The sequence below is a fragment of the Cavenderia fasciculata genome, assembly GCF_000203815.1.
Source record: "Cavenderia fasciculata unplaced genomic scaffold Scf_ET2XIPL01COFD4-5, whole genome shotgun sequence".
Taxonomy (NCBI): Eukaryota; Evosea; class Eumycetozoa; order Acytosteliales; family Cavenderiaceae; genus Cavenderia; species Cavenderia fasciculata.
This window is the reverse complement of record NW_004457695.1, coordinates 2,136,301-2,156,235: the sequence shown is the minus strand read 5'-3', so window position 1 is coordinate 2,156,235 and position 19,935 is coordinate 2,136,301. Positions and strand designations below refer to the sequence as shown.

Here is a 19,935-nt window from a genome sequence, read left to right as displayed (position 1 = left end):
AATCATTAAACTTTCTAATAAGAGTAAAAAAACATCACCTGGTCATGATCAGTCTTCGCAGTAGCAAAAAGCTCATTCTGTTATTTCAGACCTTTTGGGTCAGAAATAAGGACCTATTTATTTTATTTTTCGTTAATTTTTTTTTTGACCTGTCAGGAGGAGGAGCACGACGCCGCCCAATTAAGGGGGCAGCAAATTTAATTAATTTATTACCAGAGTTGCTATATATGGTCCAAATTTAAAATTTAAAAATTCAATTTAAATCAATCAATTCATCTGAGTACAAATAATGTGTTATCTCTACTCTATCTGTACATTTATCTCTTTTTTAAAAAAATTAAAAAAATTGCTTTTCGCTCCAAAATGCATACTGATTAAAGAAAAATGAAAAACGAAGCATTTGAGCCAAAATCCAAAAAAAAGCCAAATCACCCTTGCTCCTGCGAAGCTTTGAAAAAATTGGTAAAATTTATTAAAAAAAACAAACAAAGGGAAAAGTAATAATGACAAAGTGTAAAGTAATAATGTGGTTAGAACTCTTTATTTAATTTTTTCCAAAACTCCATTTCAAGCCAAATGGAGAGGTCGAACCAGTATCAAAATATAAATAAATGGGTATGTATTGTTTGTTGATTGAATTAGTTCGTTGCTGAGTGATTATTCCACCTTGAAGTGTCTTTGTTTCCAACACCAATACATTAATATTATCCTTGTCTAATCTTTGAATTGTAAATTGAAAGGTTTGTTGATTTGAAACAATGATATTTAAATATCTAACATTGGTATTGTTGATGACTTGATCTAATCTAAATGCACCATGATGATCATACAGTGTGTCTTTTAGGTGGCAATTTAGATGAGTTGTATTGGATGGTAGCCATTGTGAATGATAGATGGGTAGAGCCAACTTTGATCCAATTGAAAAGATGGAGAGTGTTTTTTTTTGTTTTGGAGGGAATTGGGTCAATGTTATTGATAGGTGTTTGGTGACTGATGGTATTGCTGTACGATAGTCACCACCTTCATCAAAGAATTGGAGTGTTTCAACGTGAGGTGGATAGTTGAATGGGAATTCAAAATTAGAGGTCATTCCTTCCCTATCAAAATGCCAAACGAGTTTTTTGAGCTGTCGAGGTAGTGGATGAAAATGATGTTTCTTGACGTGTTGTTTAAGTTTGATGAGTGTGTCTGGTAGTTGAACATTAATATAGCCTCCTTTGACAGATAGGTGGGTAAGAGATGGTGGGAATTCGCAGTGGTCAATATTTTCATCATAGAGTTTATAGATTGATAGCTTTTCAACGGTCGATGGTATCTTATTTTCTGGATGGTCGAGGTATTCAAAAAGAGCTAGTTTCTTGAGTGATGGACCGCATGATGAAGATAGACAGAGTCTATCATGATCTAGAATACACTGTTGTACATACAGTTTCTCCAATAATGGCATTTTACAACGGGTGGGGATTTGTATAGATGAAGCAAAGAGGTGGAGAATGATGAGTGATGGAGGTACAGTAATCTCGAGACTGTACTGTTTATCCTCTGTTGGGTCATTGTCGTCACCGATTATGAGTGTCTTGAGATTTGATAGACTCTCGAGATCGAGGAATAGTTGTTGAATTGGTTGTTTCTCGTCAACTTCATCCCATTCATCCATCACTTCATCATATACACTTTGCTCTGTTTCAACTCCTTTCAGATCCAAGTTGAGATACACCAGCGATGTCAATGAGAGGAATGTGTCTCTTGGAGGTATCTCTATCGTTCTCAGAGTGAGTGATGTTAGACTGCTTGGCAAGATACCTGGACTAATCTTTGACACAAAGTTAGTCCTCAACGTCAGCTCTGTCAGTGATACGAATTGGTTGAGTTGCAAATCACAGAGATCGCATGGAAGGTCGATACGCAGTTTAAGAGACTTGAGTGTTGTGTGAGGACCAAGTTTCAATTTGTGTGCATGAACTGATAGTCGTTGGAGATTGGACAAGCATGAGATATGATTTAGATCTACGGTAATTTGGTTGATGAATAGTGTCTCGATTGATGGTATGTCGTAGAGTGACTCTAGTGGTAGTGGTGATGATCGATGGTATGTCACCAATGCTGTTGTAATGTTACTCGTGTCAGCTCTATCTAAAGAGATACGTTGTTGTATCCATTGGGGATAGTCTTTGAATACTCGATGTAGGATCAGCTGATGACTAGATACACTATTCTCCAAGATATCTTTAAATGCTAAGAGTTTGAATCGAGTAGCTGTTGATTTAAACTGTTTTGATATCTCTCCCTCGTCTTCATCTATAGCTTCTATTCCTTTAAATCTAATCGATCTTCTTAAACCACTATTACTGTGTAACTTTTTACAGGTTAACAACAAACATATTATATCTCCATTACTGTCAATAGATCTGATGATTTGTAGTAATAATAGATTAGATAAAGATAATAGTAGACTATGTGTCATCGATGTGATTAATTAAACTAATGTGTAACAGCCAGCTGTCTTTAAAAAATGATATGTTCACTTGCAGAGAGACCCACGCAAACAAAAAAAAAAAGAAAGGTAATGTAAAGTTAGAAAGTTTAATAAACTTTATTTGTATTTCGATTAGTGGTCACTAATAATAGTATTCTTTCTTTTGACAAAACTCCAATTCAAATCAAATGGAGAAGTAGAACCAGTATCAAAATATAAATAAATTGGATCATATTGTTGTTGTTGTTGATTATTTGTTTGAGTGTCATCTGATTTTGTTCTTTGTTGCGTGATTGTTCCACCCTGAAGTGACTTTGTTTCCAATACCAATACATTGTTGTTGTCCGGGTCTAATCTTTGAATTGAAAATTGAAATGTTTGATCTGAAACAAGAAGAGATAAATACCTAACGTTGGTGTGATTGATTACTTCATCTAATCTAAATGCACCATTCAAGTTATACATAGTGTCTCTTAGATTGCAAGTTAGATGAGTCGTATTGATTGGTAACCATTGTTGTGATTGTGAGATAGTTTTGGATATTCTTGAGCCGATTGAAAAGATTGGATGTTCGTCTTTTTTCAGTTTAAAGATTGAAGGAGAATCAAGATCCAGTTGAGGGAGTTTGGTCAACGATATTGATAGGTGTTTGGTGATTGATGGTATGTCAATTGTAAAGTCACCACCAACATCAAATAATTGCAGTGTTTCAAGGTTGGGTGGATAGGATGTTGTGAATTCAAAATTAGAAGAGGATGTTCTTTTCTCATCCATATCCCAAACTAGTTTTTTTAAATGTTGTGGAAGTGGATGAGCATTTTTGTTGATGTTTTGGTGTAGTTTGATGAGTGATGGAGGGAGTTGAACAGGTTCGTTGAATCCTCTAATAGTGAGATGAGTAAGAGATGGTGGGAATATAATTTGGTCAAGTATAGGATCTTCCTCATATTTATAGATTGATAGCTTTTCGATAGTCGGTGGGATGATAGTTGTGATGGTTTTGAGACATTCATAAAGAGCTAGTTTCTTGAGTGATGGACCACATGATGATAGACTAAATCTAAGACCAACCAGAATACTCTGTCGGATATACAATTTCTCTAATAGTGGCATTGTACATTTAGTTGGGATTTGTATGGATGAAGCAATGAGGTGGAGAATGGTGAGTGATGGAGGTACAGTAATCTCTAGACCGTACTGTCTATCCTCTGTTGGGTCATTGTCATGGTAGTCTCTGATAATGAGTGTCTTGAGTGTAGATAGAGTCTCTAGATCGATGAATAGCTGTTCTTGCACCCCCTCATCTTCTATCTCTTCATCTGGGCCCAGATGGTTTATGTTGATCTTGAGATACACCAGCGATGTCAATGAAAGGAATGAGTCTCGTGGAAAATCCAATGTACTCAGAGTGAGCGATGTCAAGCTGCTTGGCAAGATACCAGGTTCGAGCCCAGACATATATTCACTCTTTAGCGACAGCTCTGTCAACGATACGCATTTGTCGAGTTGCAAGTCACCGAGATCGAATGGATTGTTAATATACACTTTTAGAGACTTGAGTGACGGGTGAGGACCAAGCTTGAGTTGTTGTGCAAGAACTTCAAGTCGTTGTAGACGTGGCAAGAGTGAGATACTACCAAGATCTATTGTATTCCCGTGTTTGTGGTTGATGAATAGTGTCTCGATCGATGACATGTCCAAAAGTGAATGTAGTGATGTTAATCGATAATAGGTCACCAATGCAGTCGTAATGTCACTCTTGTCGGCTCTGTTTGGAGATAGACGTTGTTGTATCCATGGAGGAAAGTCATGGAATTCTCGAGGTAGTATAACATAATGATTCGATATACTATTCTCCAATATATCTTTAAAAGAGTTGATGTTGAATCGAGTAGCCGTTGCTATAAACTGTGGTGATAATACTCCTTTATCATTAGCAGTAGGTGTTATGCCTTTAAACTGAATCAACCTTTTAATACTATTATTGTATATCTGTTTACAAGTCAACAACAAACATACTATATCTGCATTATTGTCAATATCTAATATTATATGTAATAGTAATAAATTAGATAACTGTAATAGTAGAGTCATCTTCATGAGATAGTATAACCATTTATTCTGAACTTCGAGGTGGCTCGGTTTTTTTTATTAATTTAAATTAATTGGGTGAACGTTGTCAATGCACTATGTATCTTACTCTTCATAGTATCTAAAGTAAGATAGAAAGTATTAAATATTATTATTATCAAATATGAGTAAAAAAGAAGGAGATCATCAACATCATTGCTGTGATGGCAGTTGTGATAATTTTAGAACATCAGAGTCATCTACTATCGTAACTGATGAATACATTGTAAGTTAAACTGGCTATCTAAAATATTAATAATATTAATAATCAGCTGAACATGTATTCTTATTCTTCTTTTTTTTATTTATATTTATTTCTTTAGTGAACAAATACGTATTAAATTAGATACAGCAGCAGAAGAAGAAAAAGAAGAAGTTAAAACTACAACACAAGTAGTTCCACCAAAACCAGAAGGAGAAAAGAAAAAGAAGAAAAAGAAAAAGAAAACAACACCGGCTCAACTATTGACAGAACCAACAAGAGTTGTAAGAGACGATGGAATAGACTACCCATACAACTATGGAAAGATTGTTGATGTCAAAGGAGTGGATCTAAAGAAACCGTGGAACGAAGCAACATTGGACAAGTATCTAAGTGACGCTGGGTTTGCTCGTGCCTCTGACACGTCCGAAGCCACCAAAACAAAATTGTTGCCCGTGTATATTAAATTTTGCAACAAGCTTATGTTTGAAATGCTCGATTTGATACCCAACCCAAACCAAAAGGCTCAGACCTATGTGGCAAAGGGTAACCTCGACGCCGACTATTTCTGCTGCTACAATCCCATGTGTACCATACCATTTGAAATTACAAACAAGCACATGGTACCAGCCTATGTCACAATGGCGACCATGCTCGTCGTCGGCGGGTACACAATGGGTTTACCGGGCTTTGGTCGTGACAGAATTGCCGATATTATCAAGGAACGTCTCGTCAGACTAAACCGATCTATTCCACGTCGTACACCAGACTTGACAGCCAAGATTATGCATACATACAACCGTTACTTTGGTATTGTCGATGAACAACTCCCAATCGTATGGGACTTGTCAAAGTTGACATGGTACCTCGAAAACAATACCATCAGAAAGTACAGACCCACCAAATACAAACTCAATGTCAAAACCATGACCACGCTTACTCTGATCACCGAGATGGTTGTTTGTGATATTATGGATCAAAACAGATCACAGTATCATGAAAAAGACCTACTCTTGATGAGTGACATACATAGCCAGAAAACACCGGAAAAGGCACTCGACGTTATGGGCTCGTTTGCCATTCGACATTGGGATGTTAAAAAGCAATGGGCACAAGATATGCGACAAAACGTACTCCTCATCACGCTTCTTGCATTCGAGTTGGGTGTCAAAAACTATTGTCACCTTCCTCTAATCACAACTTGTTTGAAACGACAGATTCTACTCGACTTGGAATTTGATAATTACAACTATGATGTTATCGATCATGCTTTTGCCTATCTCTATTTAAATTTAAAACGTCATGATGATATTTAAATTAAATATAAAAATTAATAATAAATTAATAAATAAATAAATATTGTTTATAAATAGTAATAGATTAGATATAGATAATAGACTAGTATTTATTTATTTATTTATTTATTTATATATTTCCAAATTTCCATTTCACTTTCAAATGAGAAGTAAAATGGTTCTCAAAAAATAAATAAATAGGATCATATTGTCGTTCAGTGATGTTGATTGATTTTCTCTGAGTGATTATTCCACCTTGAAGTGTCTCTTTTTCCAATACCAATACATTTTGATTATCTGTGTCTAATCTTTGAATTGTAAAGATATATGGTTTGTAGGCAATAGCAATTGTTAAATATCTAACATTGGTGTGATTGATTACTTGATCTAATCTAAAACTTGACTTTGTTCTATCATCTAGGTGACAAATTAGATGAGTAGTATTGATTGGTAACCATTGTTGTTGAGATAGGATGGAATTGGTAAATTTAGAGCAGATTGAATAGATGCACACATTATTTGAATGTCGTTTTTGATTGTCAATTTCCAATGGCATTGATAGATATTTAATAGTTGATGGATTATTTTTGTCAATCATAAATTTATCTTTAATATTTCCCAGGTTGAGTGTTTCAAGATTGGGTGGATATGAGGATGGTAATAGCACAATATCTTTGATTTTGGTTTTCGGTTGTATCCAAACCAGTTTTTTCAAATGTATTGGAAGTGAGATTGGATCGGGTTGGTTATTGACCAACACCTTTAGCTTGACGAGCGATTCTGGGAGAATATGGTGAACAATAGGTTCATAATCTCCTCCCAATATGGTCAGATGAGTGAGTAATGGTGGAAATACAACACCTTGTCCAAGAATTGATTCTGTATTTTCATTATAGATTGATAACTTTTCAAGAGTTGATGGGATGAATGTATTGTCTGGCGTGATAGGTTGATCGCATTCATAAAGAACTAGTTTCTTTAGAGATGGTGATGATTCTAGACTGATTCTTTGATCGATCAAAAGGGATTGGTGCACATACAATTTCTCCAACGATGGCATAGTACAACGTGATGGGATGAATGCTTCTTTACAAAAAATGTCAAGAGTCGTGAGTGATGGAGGTACACATAATTCGAGTTTGTGGTGAGTTTTGTTAAAGATGTCGAGCTTGAGAGTCTTGAGAGTATGTAGAGTCTCGAGATCCATGTATTGTTGTTGTTGTTGTTGTTGTTCTTGAACTTCCTCCTCTACATCATCTCCATCTTCTTCCTTCTCCTCTCTGTCATCATGGATGTATATGCCAAGATCGAGTTTGGCAAGTGACGTCAATGAAAGGAATGTATCTAGTGGAGGTACACTCATGAGACTAAGAGTGAGTGATGTCAGAGTTTTGGGTAATAGACCTGGTACCAGTCCAGTCATTTGAGCGCAATACCTCATGTTTAACTCTGTCAGTGATTCTAGGCCATTGAGCCCAAACTTGCTGATGAACGGTATGCCATCATCGGATTCTGTCGTAACTTCGAGTTTGAGATACTTGAGTGATGTGTGTCTACCAATATTGAATCCATCAGCACGAACTTCAAGTCGTTGGAGACGAGGCAAGAGTGAGATACTGTCAAGATCGACCGATTTATCGTATGACTCGTTAATGAATAGCGTCTCGATGGATGGTATCGAGTAGATTGACTCTAGTGACAGTTGAGAAGTATCCACGACCAAAGCAGTTTTAATGTCACCACTCTTACTCTTGTCAACTCTCTTTTCATAGATGACTCGTTCTTGTATCGATTGAGGTAGATCATCATGTTTGTTGCTACCTAGTATCACATGATGATAAGATAGTATACTATTCTCCAATATATCTTTAAATGAGTTGAGGTTGTATCGGGTAGCTGTTACTATAAACGGTTTTGATATCTCTCCAAAATCAGTATCTATAGCCGTCACACCTTTAAACTGAATCGATCCTCTTCTTAAAGCACTATTATGATATAACTGTTTACAAGTCAACAACAAACATATTATATCTCCATTATCATCAATATCTGATATGATATATGATAGTAATAAATTTGATAAAGATAATAGTCGACTGGTCATACTATATTTGTAGCAACATAAAAAAAAAATACAAAGTGTCTTATTTGTCCCTGAGAACAAACATTTTTTTTTCTATTTCTTTGTTTTTTCTGATCTATGCTTTTGCTAAAATTTCACAAATGTTTTCTCGTGAATATCTTATACCAACAAAGAAAGAGATATGATCAGTTTAATAATAATAACAAGATAGTTTGAAGAAGATGATGATCAGGATGTTGATATAATATGAAAACATGCTACGGCTTCAAATTAACAAAGAGCGAAAGATTGGAATGAAAGCATTGATTGGTTGCACGTGCGAGTCAGTGCAGTGGCATTTGAAATCACTGCAATCTATTAATTGCATCAACATACCCACATGTGCAAGGATGAATGCTACATAAATATCTTCTTCAACTATACAATAATAATAATAATAATTATCAAACATCTTCTAGTAATCAACCAACCACCTCAACTATTGCAACAACAATAGTAATAGATAAGATAATAAACGAGTTGTCATTGTTTATTTATTTATTTATTTATTTATTTATTTATTTTTCTTTATCCAAATTTCCATTTCACTGTCAAATGAGAAGAATAATGGTTCTCAAAAAATAAATAAATAGGGTCATATTGTTGTTGTTGTTCAGTGCTGTTGATTGCTTTTCTTTGATTGATTATTCCACCTAATGGCGTCTCTTTTTCCAATACCAATACATTTTGATTATCTGTGTCTAATCTTTGAATTGTAAAGATATATGGCCGGTAGGAAATAGAAATTGTTAAATATCTAACATTGGTGTGATTGATTATTTGATCTAATCTAAAACTTGATTTTCTTCTATCATCTAGGTGACAAGTTAGATGAGTAGTATTGATTGGTAACCATTGTTGTTGGGATAGGATGGAATTGGTAAATTTAGAGCAGATTGAATAGATGCACACATTATTTGAATGTCGTTTTTGATTGTCAATTTCCAAGGAGATTGATAGATATTTAATAGTTGATGGAATATTGTCAATCATAAATTTATCTTTAATATTTCCCAGGTTGAGTGTTTCAAGATTGGGTGGATATGAGGATGGAAACGCAATATCTTTGATTTTGATTTTCGGTTGTATCCAAACCAGTTTTTTCAAATGTTTTGGAAGTGAGATTGTATCGAGATGGTTATTGACCAACACCTTTAGTTTGACGAGCGATTCTGGGAGAATATGGTGAACATTAGGTTCATAATCTCCTCCCAATATGGTCAGATGAGTGAGTAATGGTGGAAATACAACACCTTGTCCAAGAATTGATTCTGTATTTTCATTATAGATTGATAACTTTTCAAGAGTTGATGGGATGTATGTATTGCCTGGCCTGATAGGTTGATCGCAATCATAAAGAACTAGTTTCTTTAGAGATGTTGATGGTGATGTACATGGCAACAGATTAATATTTCCATCAATCAATACCATTTGTTGCACGCATAATTTCTCCAACGATGGCATAGTACAACGTGATGGGATTTGGACAATGGATCTACAATAAAAGTCAAGAGTCGTGAGTGATGGAGGTACACATAATTCGAGTTTGGGGTGAGGTTGGTCAAAGAGGTAGAACTTGAGAGTCTTGAGAGTATGTAGAGACTCGAGATCCACATATTGTTTTTGTTCTTGGACCTCTCCATATTCATCTTCATGTGGTACATGTTCTTCCTCCACCTCTCCAAGGCCATCTTGGGTGTATATGCCAAGATCGAGGGTCACAAGTGATGTCAATGAAATGAATGTATTTCGTGGAGGTACTTTCATGAGACTAAGAGTGAGTGATGTCAGGGTGCTTGGTAATAGACCTGGTACAAGTCCAGTCATTTGAGAGCAATACCTCATGTTTAGCTCTGTCAGTGATTCTAGGCCATTGAGCCCAAACTTGCTGATGAACGGTATGCCATCATCGGATTCTGTCTTAACTTCTAGTTTGAGATACTTGAGTGATGTGTGTCTGCCAATATTGAATCTACCAGCACGGACTTCAAGTCGTTGGAGACGAGGCAAGAGTGAGATACTGTCAAGATCGACCGATTGATCATATGACTCGTTAATGAATAGTGTCTCGATTGATGGTGCCGAGTAGATTGGAGACAGGGGAGAAGTATACTCGACCAATGCAGTTTTAATGTCCCCACTCTTACTCTTGTCAACTATCTTTTGATAGATGACTCGTTGTTGTATCCATTGAGGAAGATCATCTTGGTTGCCTAGTATCACCTGATGATTAGATAGTATACTATTCACCAATATATCTTTAAAAGAGTTGAGGTTGAATCGAGTAGCAGTTACTATAAACTGTTTTGATGTCTCTCCATAATCAGTATCTATAGGTTCTATTCCTCTAAACTGAATCGATCTTCTAATGCGACTATTACTGTACAACTTTTTACAAGTCAACAAAAAACATATTAGATCTGCATTATCATCAATATCTGATATGATTTGTGATAGTAATAGATTAGATAAAGATAATAGTAGAGTCATGTCATGAACATATAATGATAGAGAAAAAAAATGAAAAATAAATACATAAACCTCCAAGATGAACCTCATCAAAATATATTATCTTTTTATTTATTATTATTTATTTATTTACATAATCTCGCCAACTTGAATGGATTGTTTGAGAAGCTCTCAATATCAAAATATAAATAAATTGGATCAAGGCATTAATATGTTTGTTGTTGTTGTTGTTGTTGTTGTTGTTGTTGTTGTTGTTGAGCATTGATCGTTTGTTACCTATTATCCGTCATTACTCCATATTTAGTCAAGGGTTACATAAAAAAATGACCAATTTGATTTGGGTGTAGAATTAAAAAATAAAGACATTAGATTATAATATCCCTGTTGATGGATTGTCTGAGTGATCACTCCACCTTGAAGTGACTTTGTTTCCAAAACCAATGTATCTTTAGGATTCAATCTTTGAATTGAAAATTGGTAGGTTCGTTTGGTCGTTTCATGACATACACTCGAGTGTAATTGCTCTCTTGACATAAAGACAATGACAGTTAAATATCTAATATTGGTATAGAGGATGATGTCATACAAACTCAATTCTACTCGACTATTATGACGTCTATCATCACTGTTTAACTGGCAAGTTAGATGGGTGGTATTGGGTGACAGCCATTGTTGTTGATCGAGGATGGATTTTGGGAATAGAGAGGAGATTGAATAGTAGTAAACTGGTTTTGTGTGTTTTTCATCCTCATACCCTGTGAGTGGTGGAAGGTCGACGGCGAGATGCTTGGTGGACGGTGGCATATTGTCAATGGTAAATTCACCTTGGATGTCGCTGAGATCAAGTGTTTCAAGTGTTGGTGGATAGGAGGATGGAAACTTTACAGAGGCACCATTGATTTTGGTGTCTTCTGGTTGTACCCAAACCAGCTTTTTCAAGTGTTGAGGGAGTGGTGATTTGGGTGCACCTCTAGTATTGACCAACAACTTTAGTTTGATGATTGATTCTGGGAGTGGTTGGGTTAACTCCTCACAATACAATCCCAAGACGGATAGATGAGTGAGTGATGGTGGGAATACAACTTGTCCAAGTATATCTTTATAAACGAGTTTAAAGATGGTAAGTTTTTCGAGAGTTGATGGAATGATATGAGCTGGCATGATTTCATTGCAATTGTAGATAACCAATTTCTTGAGAGACGGTGATACCAATAGACTGTTGACTCGGGCATCGAATAATTGTACTTGATTGATTGACAGCTTCTCCAACTTTGGTAGGGTAGATCTAGTTGAGATGTATGCACTTTTAGAATTAAAGTCAAGTGTCGTCAGTGATGGAGGTACACTAAGCTCCAAGATGTACTTTTTATCTTGAGTATCATCAAATAACTTGAACTTGAGTGTCTTGAGTGTATGTAAATCTTCAAGATCGATACATGGCTCCTCTTCTTTCTTGGTATCGTCTTCTGCCACCAACTGAAGACTGAGATACACCAACGACGTCAATGAAAGGAATGTGTCTCTTGGAGGTACCTCGAACAGTCCAATAGTGACTGATGTCAGACTACTTGGCAAGAGACCCGGTACCAATCCACACACATAAGAAGGTTCGATAGTCAACTCGGTCAACGACACCAAATTGGAAAGACCAAACTTTGTTAGAGAGGAGTTTTGGTCACATTCCAACAACAGAGATTTGAGTGATGTATTATGACCAAATTTAACCTTGTCTGCGCTGACCGCAAGTCGTTGAAGACAAGGTAGTAATGATGAGATGGAGCCGAGATCCATTTTACCTCGTTTTTGATTGATGAATAGTGTCTCTAGAGATGGCATGTCCACCGAGAGTGGCTCTAGAGATGGTGATTGTTTGGGATCATTCACCAAAGCAGTTATAATACCACCACTTTTATCATCATCTCTATCAGTCAGACTGATACGTTGTTGTATCCATTGAGGATAGTCTATGATTGTGGGTGCGTTATATGAATGATACCTTTTTTTTTTCTCTTTTAGTATCATCACCTGATGATTCGATATACTATTCTCCAATATATCTTGAAATGATTTGAGGTTGTATCGGGTAGCTGTTGCTGTAAACGGCTCTGATACACATCTATTGATAGTATCGATAGCTTCTATTCCTTTAAACTGAATCGATCTTTTAATACTATCATTTTGATATATTCCTTTACAAGTTAACAATAAACATATTATATCTCCATTATCTTCAATCTCTGATATGATTTGTGATATTATTGTATTTGATAAATTTAATAGACTCGTCATACTTTTCTTTTGTGTGTGAATATTTATAAAAGTATTACATAAATAATGTGTAATAGAAAAGTATTTTTTGTTTGTTCCAAAGCAAAGGGGTGCACTTTTTTTCTAGAGTTTCCCTTTTGAAGATGGCGCCAAAAGATTGAACTTCATTTTTAGCTTTTCTTTTCCACTGACTCTTTTTTTTTTTGTCAATCAATTTAGGCACAGAAAAAATCAACTCTATCCTCTTCCTGACAACTTCCATTATAAGCAAAATAGAGTTGATTATAATTAACTATTATTATTTAAAATTAAATATTATTATTTATTTATTTGATTAATTATTTTTTTTTTAATTTATAGTCGTTTTGGTCTTTTCTCTTTTAATTTGTTTCTTTTGAAAATTTAATAAAATCTTATAATTGTATATTTCATTCGAATCACAGCCAATATTAAAACATAAATAAAAGGGATCATATTTTTGTTTTTGTTGATTTGATTTTGGTTTCATTACATTTCTCTGTCGTTGAGTGATAAAACCACCTATAAGTGACTGTGTTTCCAATACCAATACATTCAGATTGTCAGAGTCCAATCTTTGAATTGTAAATTGATGTGTTTGTCTGGTTATTTCGGGATATTCGCGAGTTGAATAATCGATAACGACTAGAATGATATTTAAATATCTAACATTGGTTTGATTGATAATTTCATCTAATCTAAATTTTGTACCATGTTGATCACTATCTACCAGGCAAGTTAGATGAGTTGTATTGGATGATAACCCATTTTTAATGAGATCCTTGAATACTGTTGGAGAATGGATATAGGCAAAATGCTTGGTGGATGGTGGTATATTGTCAATGGTATATTCACCTTTTATATCGATGAGATCAAGTGTTTCAAGAGTTGGTGGATAAGATGGTGGAAATTTAATATAGATATCTTTGATTGGGACATCTGGTTTCCAAACTATCTTTTTCAAATGTGGAGGAAGTGAGTGAGTGATGGTGGGAATACAACTTGTCCAAGTATATCTTTATAAACGAGTTTAAAGATTGTAAGTTTTTCGACAGTCTTTGGGATCTTATTTTCTGGAATGATTTCATTGCAATTGTAGATAACTAGTTTCTTGAGTAAAGGTGATACCAATAGACTGTTGAATAATTCTACTTGACTAACACCCAACTTTTCCAACTTTGGTAGGGTCGATCTCGTTGAGATGTATGCACTTTTAGAATTAAAGTCAAGTGTCGTGTGATGGAGGTAAACTAATCTCTAGGTTATAATTTTTATCTCGAGTATCATCAATGAATTTAAACTTGAGTGTCTTGAGTGTATGTAAATCTTCAAGATCGATACATGGCTCCTCTTCTTTCTTGGTGTCGTCTTCTGCCACCAACTGGAGATTGAGATACACCAACGACGTCAATGAAAGGAATGTATCTCTTGGAGGCACCTCGAACAGTCACATGTGTTTTCCAACAACAGAGATTTGAGTGATGTGTTATGACCAAATTTAACCTTGTCTGCGCTGACCGCAAGTCGTTGGAGACGAGGTAATAGTGATATAAAACTAAGATCCATAGTACCTTCTTGATTGATGAATAGTGTCTCGATAGACGGTATTTCAGAGATTGACTTTATCAATGATGGTTTGAAATCATTAACCAAAGCAGTTGTAATACCACTGTCTGCAAGTTGTATCCATTGAGGAAAGTCTTTGATTTTGATGATGTAGGATTGAGTTTTTTTCTCTTTTAGTATGACCTCACACACTTTTTAAAAATAATTTTATCCACGTCCTTTATTTTTTTTGTTTGTTTCTATTTAGGTCAAAAGTCCAATTTAGAACAAGTGGATAACCCATATTAAAACATAAATAAATTGGATCATATTGTTGTTGTTGTTGTTTTTGATTGTTGATTGATTTTGTTCGTTTCTGAGTGATGATTCCACCTTGAAGTGTTTGTCTTTCCAATATCAACACATTGTTATTATCAAGGTCTAATCTTTGAATTGAAAATTGATAATTGATACTCGAAATATTGATATTTAAATATCTAACATTGGTGTGATTGATTACTTGATCTAATCTAAATGCTATATGTGTGACAAAAGTATTTAAGTTGCAAGTAAGATGGGTGGTATTGATCGGCAACCATTGTGATTGGTTGCCAACAGAGTTGATGCTTTTGGTTAATCCAGAGGTTATCGAAAAGACAAGAATATCATTTTGCCATGGTTTAGGTGGTATGGCCAACCGCATTAATAGATATTTAACGGTTGAAGGTACGTCAATCATAAAGTCACCTTTGATATCGAGTAGATTGAGCGTTTCAAGATTGGGTGGATAAGAGGATGGTAGATCTAATTGTGTATTGGATACTCCCATCCAATCCAGTTGAATTAAATGTTGAGGAAGAGATACTGGAGTATCTTTGTTGAATACCTGTTTTAGTTTAATGAGTGATTGAGGGAGTTGAACAGGTTCGTAATTACCCATGATAGTTAGATCAGTCAGAGATGGCGGTAATACAAGGTGTTGAAGCACATCTACTTTAGATTCTTGTTTAAAGATTGTTAACTTTTCAAGACTAGATGGTATGATAAAAGTATCATTACTATTTCCAGCAGCTGCTGGAAAGGTACCATTACATTCATAAATACATAGTTCCTTTAGAGATGTTGATGATGTCATTAGACTGACTCTTCCATCAATCAATGTGTTTTGCGCGACAAACAATTTCTCCAATAATGGCATCGGACAATCCCGTGCGATTTTTGCTCCTGTTGAGAAAAATCCAAGACTCTTGATGGAAGGAGGGACTCTAAACACGAGGTTATACCTTATTCTCTTGAAGGGATGGGAGAAACTGAGTTTCTCAAATCTGCTTAGAGACTGGAGATCGATGATTGGTTGGTCGTCCACCTCTACATCCTCCATTGAAATTTTTTGAAAGTCTATCTTTAGTTTAGCCAACGATGTCAATGGAAGGAACGTATCTTGTGGTGGTGCGTCCATCAGTGTCAAAGTGAGTGAGGTTAGAGTGTTTGGCAACAGACCTGGTCCAATACGATCATGCACAAAACTATTAACATAGGTCAACTCTGTCAACGATACGAATTTGGTGAGACACATGTCGATTGGATCACATCTGACATCGATCTTTAGAGACTTTAGTGATGTGTGTTGACCAATTATCAATTGGTTTGCACGAACTTCAAGTTGTTTGAGACGAGGTAATAGTGAGATACGGTCAAGATCGACTACAGTCTGTTTGTCGTCAATGAATAGTGTCTCGAGAGATGGTGTGTCGTCATAGAGTGACTCTATTAATGTTGGTGTTGCGTTGTTTACCAATGCAGTTGTAATGCCACTTTTCATATCATCTCTGTCTCTATCAGTTAGAGAAATACGTTGTTGTATCCATTGAGGAATATCTTTGTTTGCGTATTTGCCTAGAATCACCTGATGATTAGATATACCATTCACCAATACATCTTTGAAAGAGTTGAGATTAAATCCTTTAAGAGTAGCAGTTACTATAAACTTTCTTGATATATATTCCTTGACATTCTCGTTGATTGCTTCTATCCCTTTAAATCCAATCGATCTTCTAATACTACTACTATTATTGTATAACTTTTTACATGTAAACAACAAACATATTATATCTTCATTGTCATCAATAGATGAGATGATTTGTGATAATAATAAATTAGATAACTTTAATAGACTAGTCATACTATAATTATGAATAAGTAATACATTTAATGAATCCACAACTTGGTACAAGATAACATGAGCTCACCAAACATGAGATATTTTTTTTCTCTCATGTTTGGTGAGAATAATTATTTAATCAGTTTTTATCTCTTTGTTATTCATCATTTACCGATGGCATCACAAGTTGTTCAATCAGTTACAGCAATGAATGCTCTTAATAATAATAATAATGATAGTAAATAATAATAACAATATTAACAAAGAACACCAACAAATTAAACGACAATTGTCACAGTGTGCCTATCCTCATGTAAGATAATTGAATAAACAACTTAATCAAAAACATTTAATAATGATTGATCAAGATTACTAATAGTATGTTATCTTTTTAATAGAAATGAGCATTTGGTTTTGTTTGCCTGCTAGTGATGGTTGTGATCGAAAGTGGTGATCGTAACAAAACAATCAGGTTAAATGAAATAGAGTAGCTCTGACAGAGTATTATTGGTGGTGACTTGGTAAAGTCTAGGGTTAGGAAAACAAAAAGAAGCTTCATTGGTTGTCAAGATTGATAGATTACTATTTTAAATATTGAATTAATTTATTAATCTAATCTAGAGGGCACCAACATCAAGAGTAATGGTGGTGGTGGAATGATTTAATTCTCCTCAATAATAATTATAGAATCAATTTGGTGGTAAACAAAGAATAAGAAGACTAAAGTCAATTAAACAATATGAAAATACTGTTGCCAACCGAGTTTATCAATTTAATAGATTAATAATAATAACAAATCAACTACTCCTCCTTTTTGGTCATAAAATAATGTTACAAGATCTATTTCATCTACTTTATTATTTTCCTTCTACTTTATCCTCCTCTAGGAACTTTGTTCAATTATAACTATTGCTTTTATGAAATTGAATTATATGGACCATATTTTTGTGGGGTTTATTTCTCTTTGCTATATATAAAATAGTTGCTTCATCATGATTGATGTTTATTTATTCTTTATTTATTCTTTATTTACTCTTTATTTATTCTTTGTCTTTTTTGTGATCACTTTATGATGAGTGGAAGTTTGGGGTTGATCTTTCCAAAGTGGTTCAAAACTCCATTTGAATACATATGCATCTGGAGAGACAGATTGATATGACCCGATTTTTGATTCACTTTTTGATTGATTGCTATCAAAATATAAATAAATGGGATCATTTCTATGTTGTTGTTGAGCGTTGATCGTTTTTCTTTGTTGAGTGATTATACCACCTTGAAGTGACTTTGTTTCCAATACCAATACATTGTTGTTGTCTGGGTCTAATCTTTGAATTGAAAATTGGAATGGTTGTTTATCATGATTTCTTCTGTCATCTATTTGGATAGATAAATATCTAACATTGGTGTGATTGATTATTTGATCCAATCTAAACAAGCATTTTGTTTGACGAGTAATGAATCTGCAAGTTAGATGTGTAGTATTGGGTGATAACCATTGCTGTTGTTGTTGTGATGGTGGTTGATCTGTGCCAAAAGATATTCTAGAGGCTATTGAAAAGATTGGATAGTCTGATATCTCCCAAGGTTTCTCTGGTTGACGTAATGCAATTAATAGATTTTTGACAGATGGTATGTTTTCAATGGTACCGAGTGTGTATCCCCATGGGACATCGATGAGGTTGAGTTTTTCAAGACTGGATGGATAGTCCAATGATAAAACACTTTCAGGTTTGTCGGAATCAGAAGGTCCATCGTCTCTCCCATCTGACTTACATTTCAGTTTCTTTAATTGACGCGGAAGTGGAAGTGGTAGTGCATCCTGGTTGATTGTCTTTGTTAGTTTGATGAGTGATTCTGGGAATTGTTGGACGGGTTCGTATTCTGCATGCATCGATAGTTCAGTAAGAGTTGGTGGCAATACAAAGTGTTCAAGAATCTGTTCTTCATCTGCGTATTTGATAAATGCAAGATTGTTGACAGAGGATGGGACGATGAAATCGGCTGGCATGGGTTCAACGCAAAGGTCAATAGTCAGTTCCTTGAGCAATGGTGATGACGCTAGACTGATCCTTCCACCAATCAGCATACTTTGTGGCGCATACAAATCGTACAACAGTGGCATTGGGCATCGATGTGGGATTCGTGGACATTCAGCATGGAGTAGAAGAATCTCAATGGAAGGAGGCATACTAATCTCGAGACCGTAGTTATAAGTGTTGTCGTCAAAGATTGTTAGTGTCTTGAGGTTTGGTAGACTCTCGAGATCGAGGAATTCTTTTCTTTCATCCTCGTCGTCATCGTTGTCGTCGTCATCGTCGTCTTCGTCGTCCATACTCACTCCTTGCAGATCGATATCGAGGTACTCGAGTGACATCAATGAAAGGAATGTATCTCGTGGAGGTATCTCCCCGGGCTTCACGGTGAGATGGGTCAGACTGCTTGGAAAGATTCCTCGTCGGAACCCAGAAAAATAACTGTCAAAGGTCAGCTCTGTCAACGATACGAATTTGGTGGATTCCAAGTCAATGTCGTAAAAGGTGTCTAGTGTCAGAGACTTGAGTGTTGGATGAGGACCAAGAATCAACTTGTGTGCTTTGACTGAAAGATGTCGAAGACGTGTCAACTGTGAGATGGAACCAAGGTCAACTATTGTTTCTTCATCTTCACCGTTATCTATGACTAGTTCTTCGATTAATGATAATGTGTCACTGTCGACGAGTACTAACTCTAGTGATGTTGCTTTCACTTTCTTTCCTTTTGCAAGTTGATCAGCGGATCCTCCTCCTCTATTCTCCAATATATCTTTAAATGAGTTTATGTTGAATAGACTAGTAGTAGTAGTAGTCGTTGTTGTTACTCTATCATTGATAGGTCTTATTCCTTTAAACTGAATCGATCTTTTTAAAGCACTATTATAATATAACTTTTTACAAGTCAACAACAAACATACAATATCTCCATTACTGTCAATCGATGCTATAATTTGTGATAGTATTATATTTGATAACTTTTCCATCTCTGGCTTTGTTCAATTATATATTATAACTATTGCTTTGAACAAAATGAATGAAACAATATTTTTTATCCTTTGTCTTGGGTGTCTGGACAACTAAAACCATTATACAACTTCAAGTCCGATGGCGCCAAAAAATGAAAATATCTTTGTTTGATGGGATAGAAAGACACAATAATTAAGATACTTTAGAAATATTTCTAGATTCATACTATAATACATCTTTATCCTATTCT

General features: G+C 35.1%; 6 protein-coding genes across 6 annotated transcripts; 2 read left to right on the top strand and 4 right to left on the bottom strand.

The window, feature by feature from the left end:
* Positions 1-253: 253 nt before the first annotated feature.
* Positions 254-4,683, bottom strand: DFA_08447 (uncharacterized protein; the record flags this gene model as incomplete). The annotated part of the gene is made up of 7 exons (XM_004355883.1): positions 254-323; positions 351-370; positions 698-2,356; positions 2,645-2,831; positions 2,883-4,428; positions 4,492-4,518; positions 4,677-4,683. The coding sequence occupies 7 exons, from the start codon at positions 4,681-4,683 to the stop codon at positions 254-256; spliced, it is 3,516 nt and encodes a 1,171-aa protein (XP_004355936.1).
* A 138-nt stretch (positions 4,684-4,821) lies between these two features.
* Positions 4,822-6,124, top strand: DFA_08446 (uncharacterized protein; the record flags this gene model as incomplete). Its single annotated transcript, XM_004355882.1, has 2 exons — positions 4,822-4,832; positions 4,930-6,124. The coding sequence occupies 2 exons, from the start codon at positions 4,822-4,824 to the stop codon at positions 6,122-6,124; spliced, it is 1,206 nt and encodes a 401-aa protein (XP_004355935.1).
* A 109-nt stretch (positions 6,125-6,233) lies between these two features.
* Positions 6,234-12,983, bottom strand: DFA_08445 (uncharacterized protein; the record flags this gene model as incomplete). The annotated part of the gene is made up of 6 exons (XM_004355881.1): positions 6,234-8,152; positions 8,562-8,603; positions 8,988-9,015; positions 9,474-10,572; positions 10,828-10,862; positions 11,202-12,983. 6 exons carry the CDS (start codon positions 12,981-12,983, stop codon positions 6,234-6,236), a joined length of 4,905 nt encoding a protein of 1,634 aa, XP_004355934.1.
* Positions 12,984-13,311: 328 nt separating this feature from the next.
* Positions 13,312-16,707, bottom strand: DFA_08444 (uncharacterized protein; the record flags this gene model as incomplete). The annotated part of the gene is made up of 5 exons (XM_004355880.1): positions 13,312-13,935; positions 13,980-14,237; positions 14,484-14,737; positions 14,838-15,329; positions 15,462-16,707. 5 exons carry the CDS (start codon positions 16,705-16,707, stop codon positions 13,312-13,314), a joined length of 2,874 nt encoding a protein of 957 aa, XP_004355933.1.
* Positions 16,708-16,779: 72 nt separating this feature from the next.
* DFA_08443 (uncharacterized protein) lies at positions 16,780-17,592 on the top strand (the record flags this gene model as incomplete). The annotated part of the gene is made up of 3 exons (XM_004355879.1): positions 16,780-16,924; positions 16,953-16,999; positions 17,374-17,592. The coding sequence occupies 3 exons, from the start codon at positions 16,780-16,782 to the stop codon at positions 17,590-17,592; spliced, it is 411 nt and encodes a 136-aa protein (XP_004355932.1).
* Positions 17,593-17,722: 130 nt separating this feature from the next.
* On the bottom strand, positions 17,723-19,921 carry DFA_08442 (uncharacterized protein; the record flags this gene model as incomplete). The annotated part of the gene is made up of 2 exons (XM_004355878.1): positions 17,723-19,662; positions 19,912-19,921. The coding sequence occupies 2 exons, from the start codon at positions 19,919-19,921 to the stop codon at positions 17,723-17,725; spliced, it is 1,950 nt and encodes a 649-aa protein (XP_004355931.1).
* Positions 19,922-19,935: the final 14 nt, after the last annotated feature.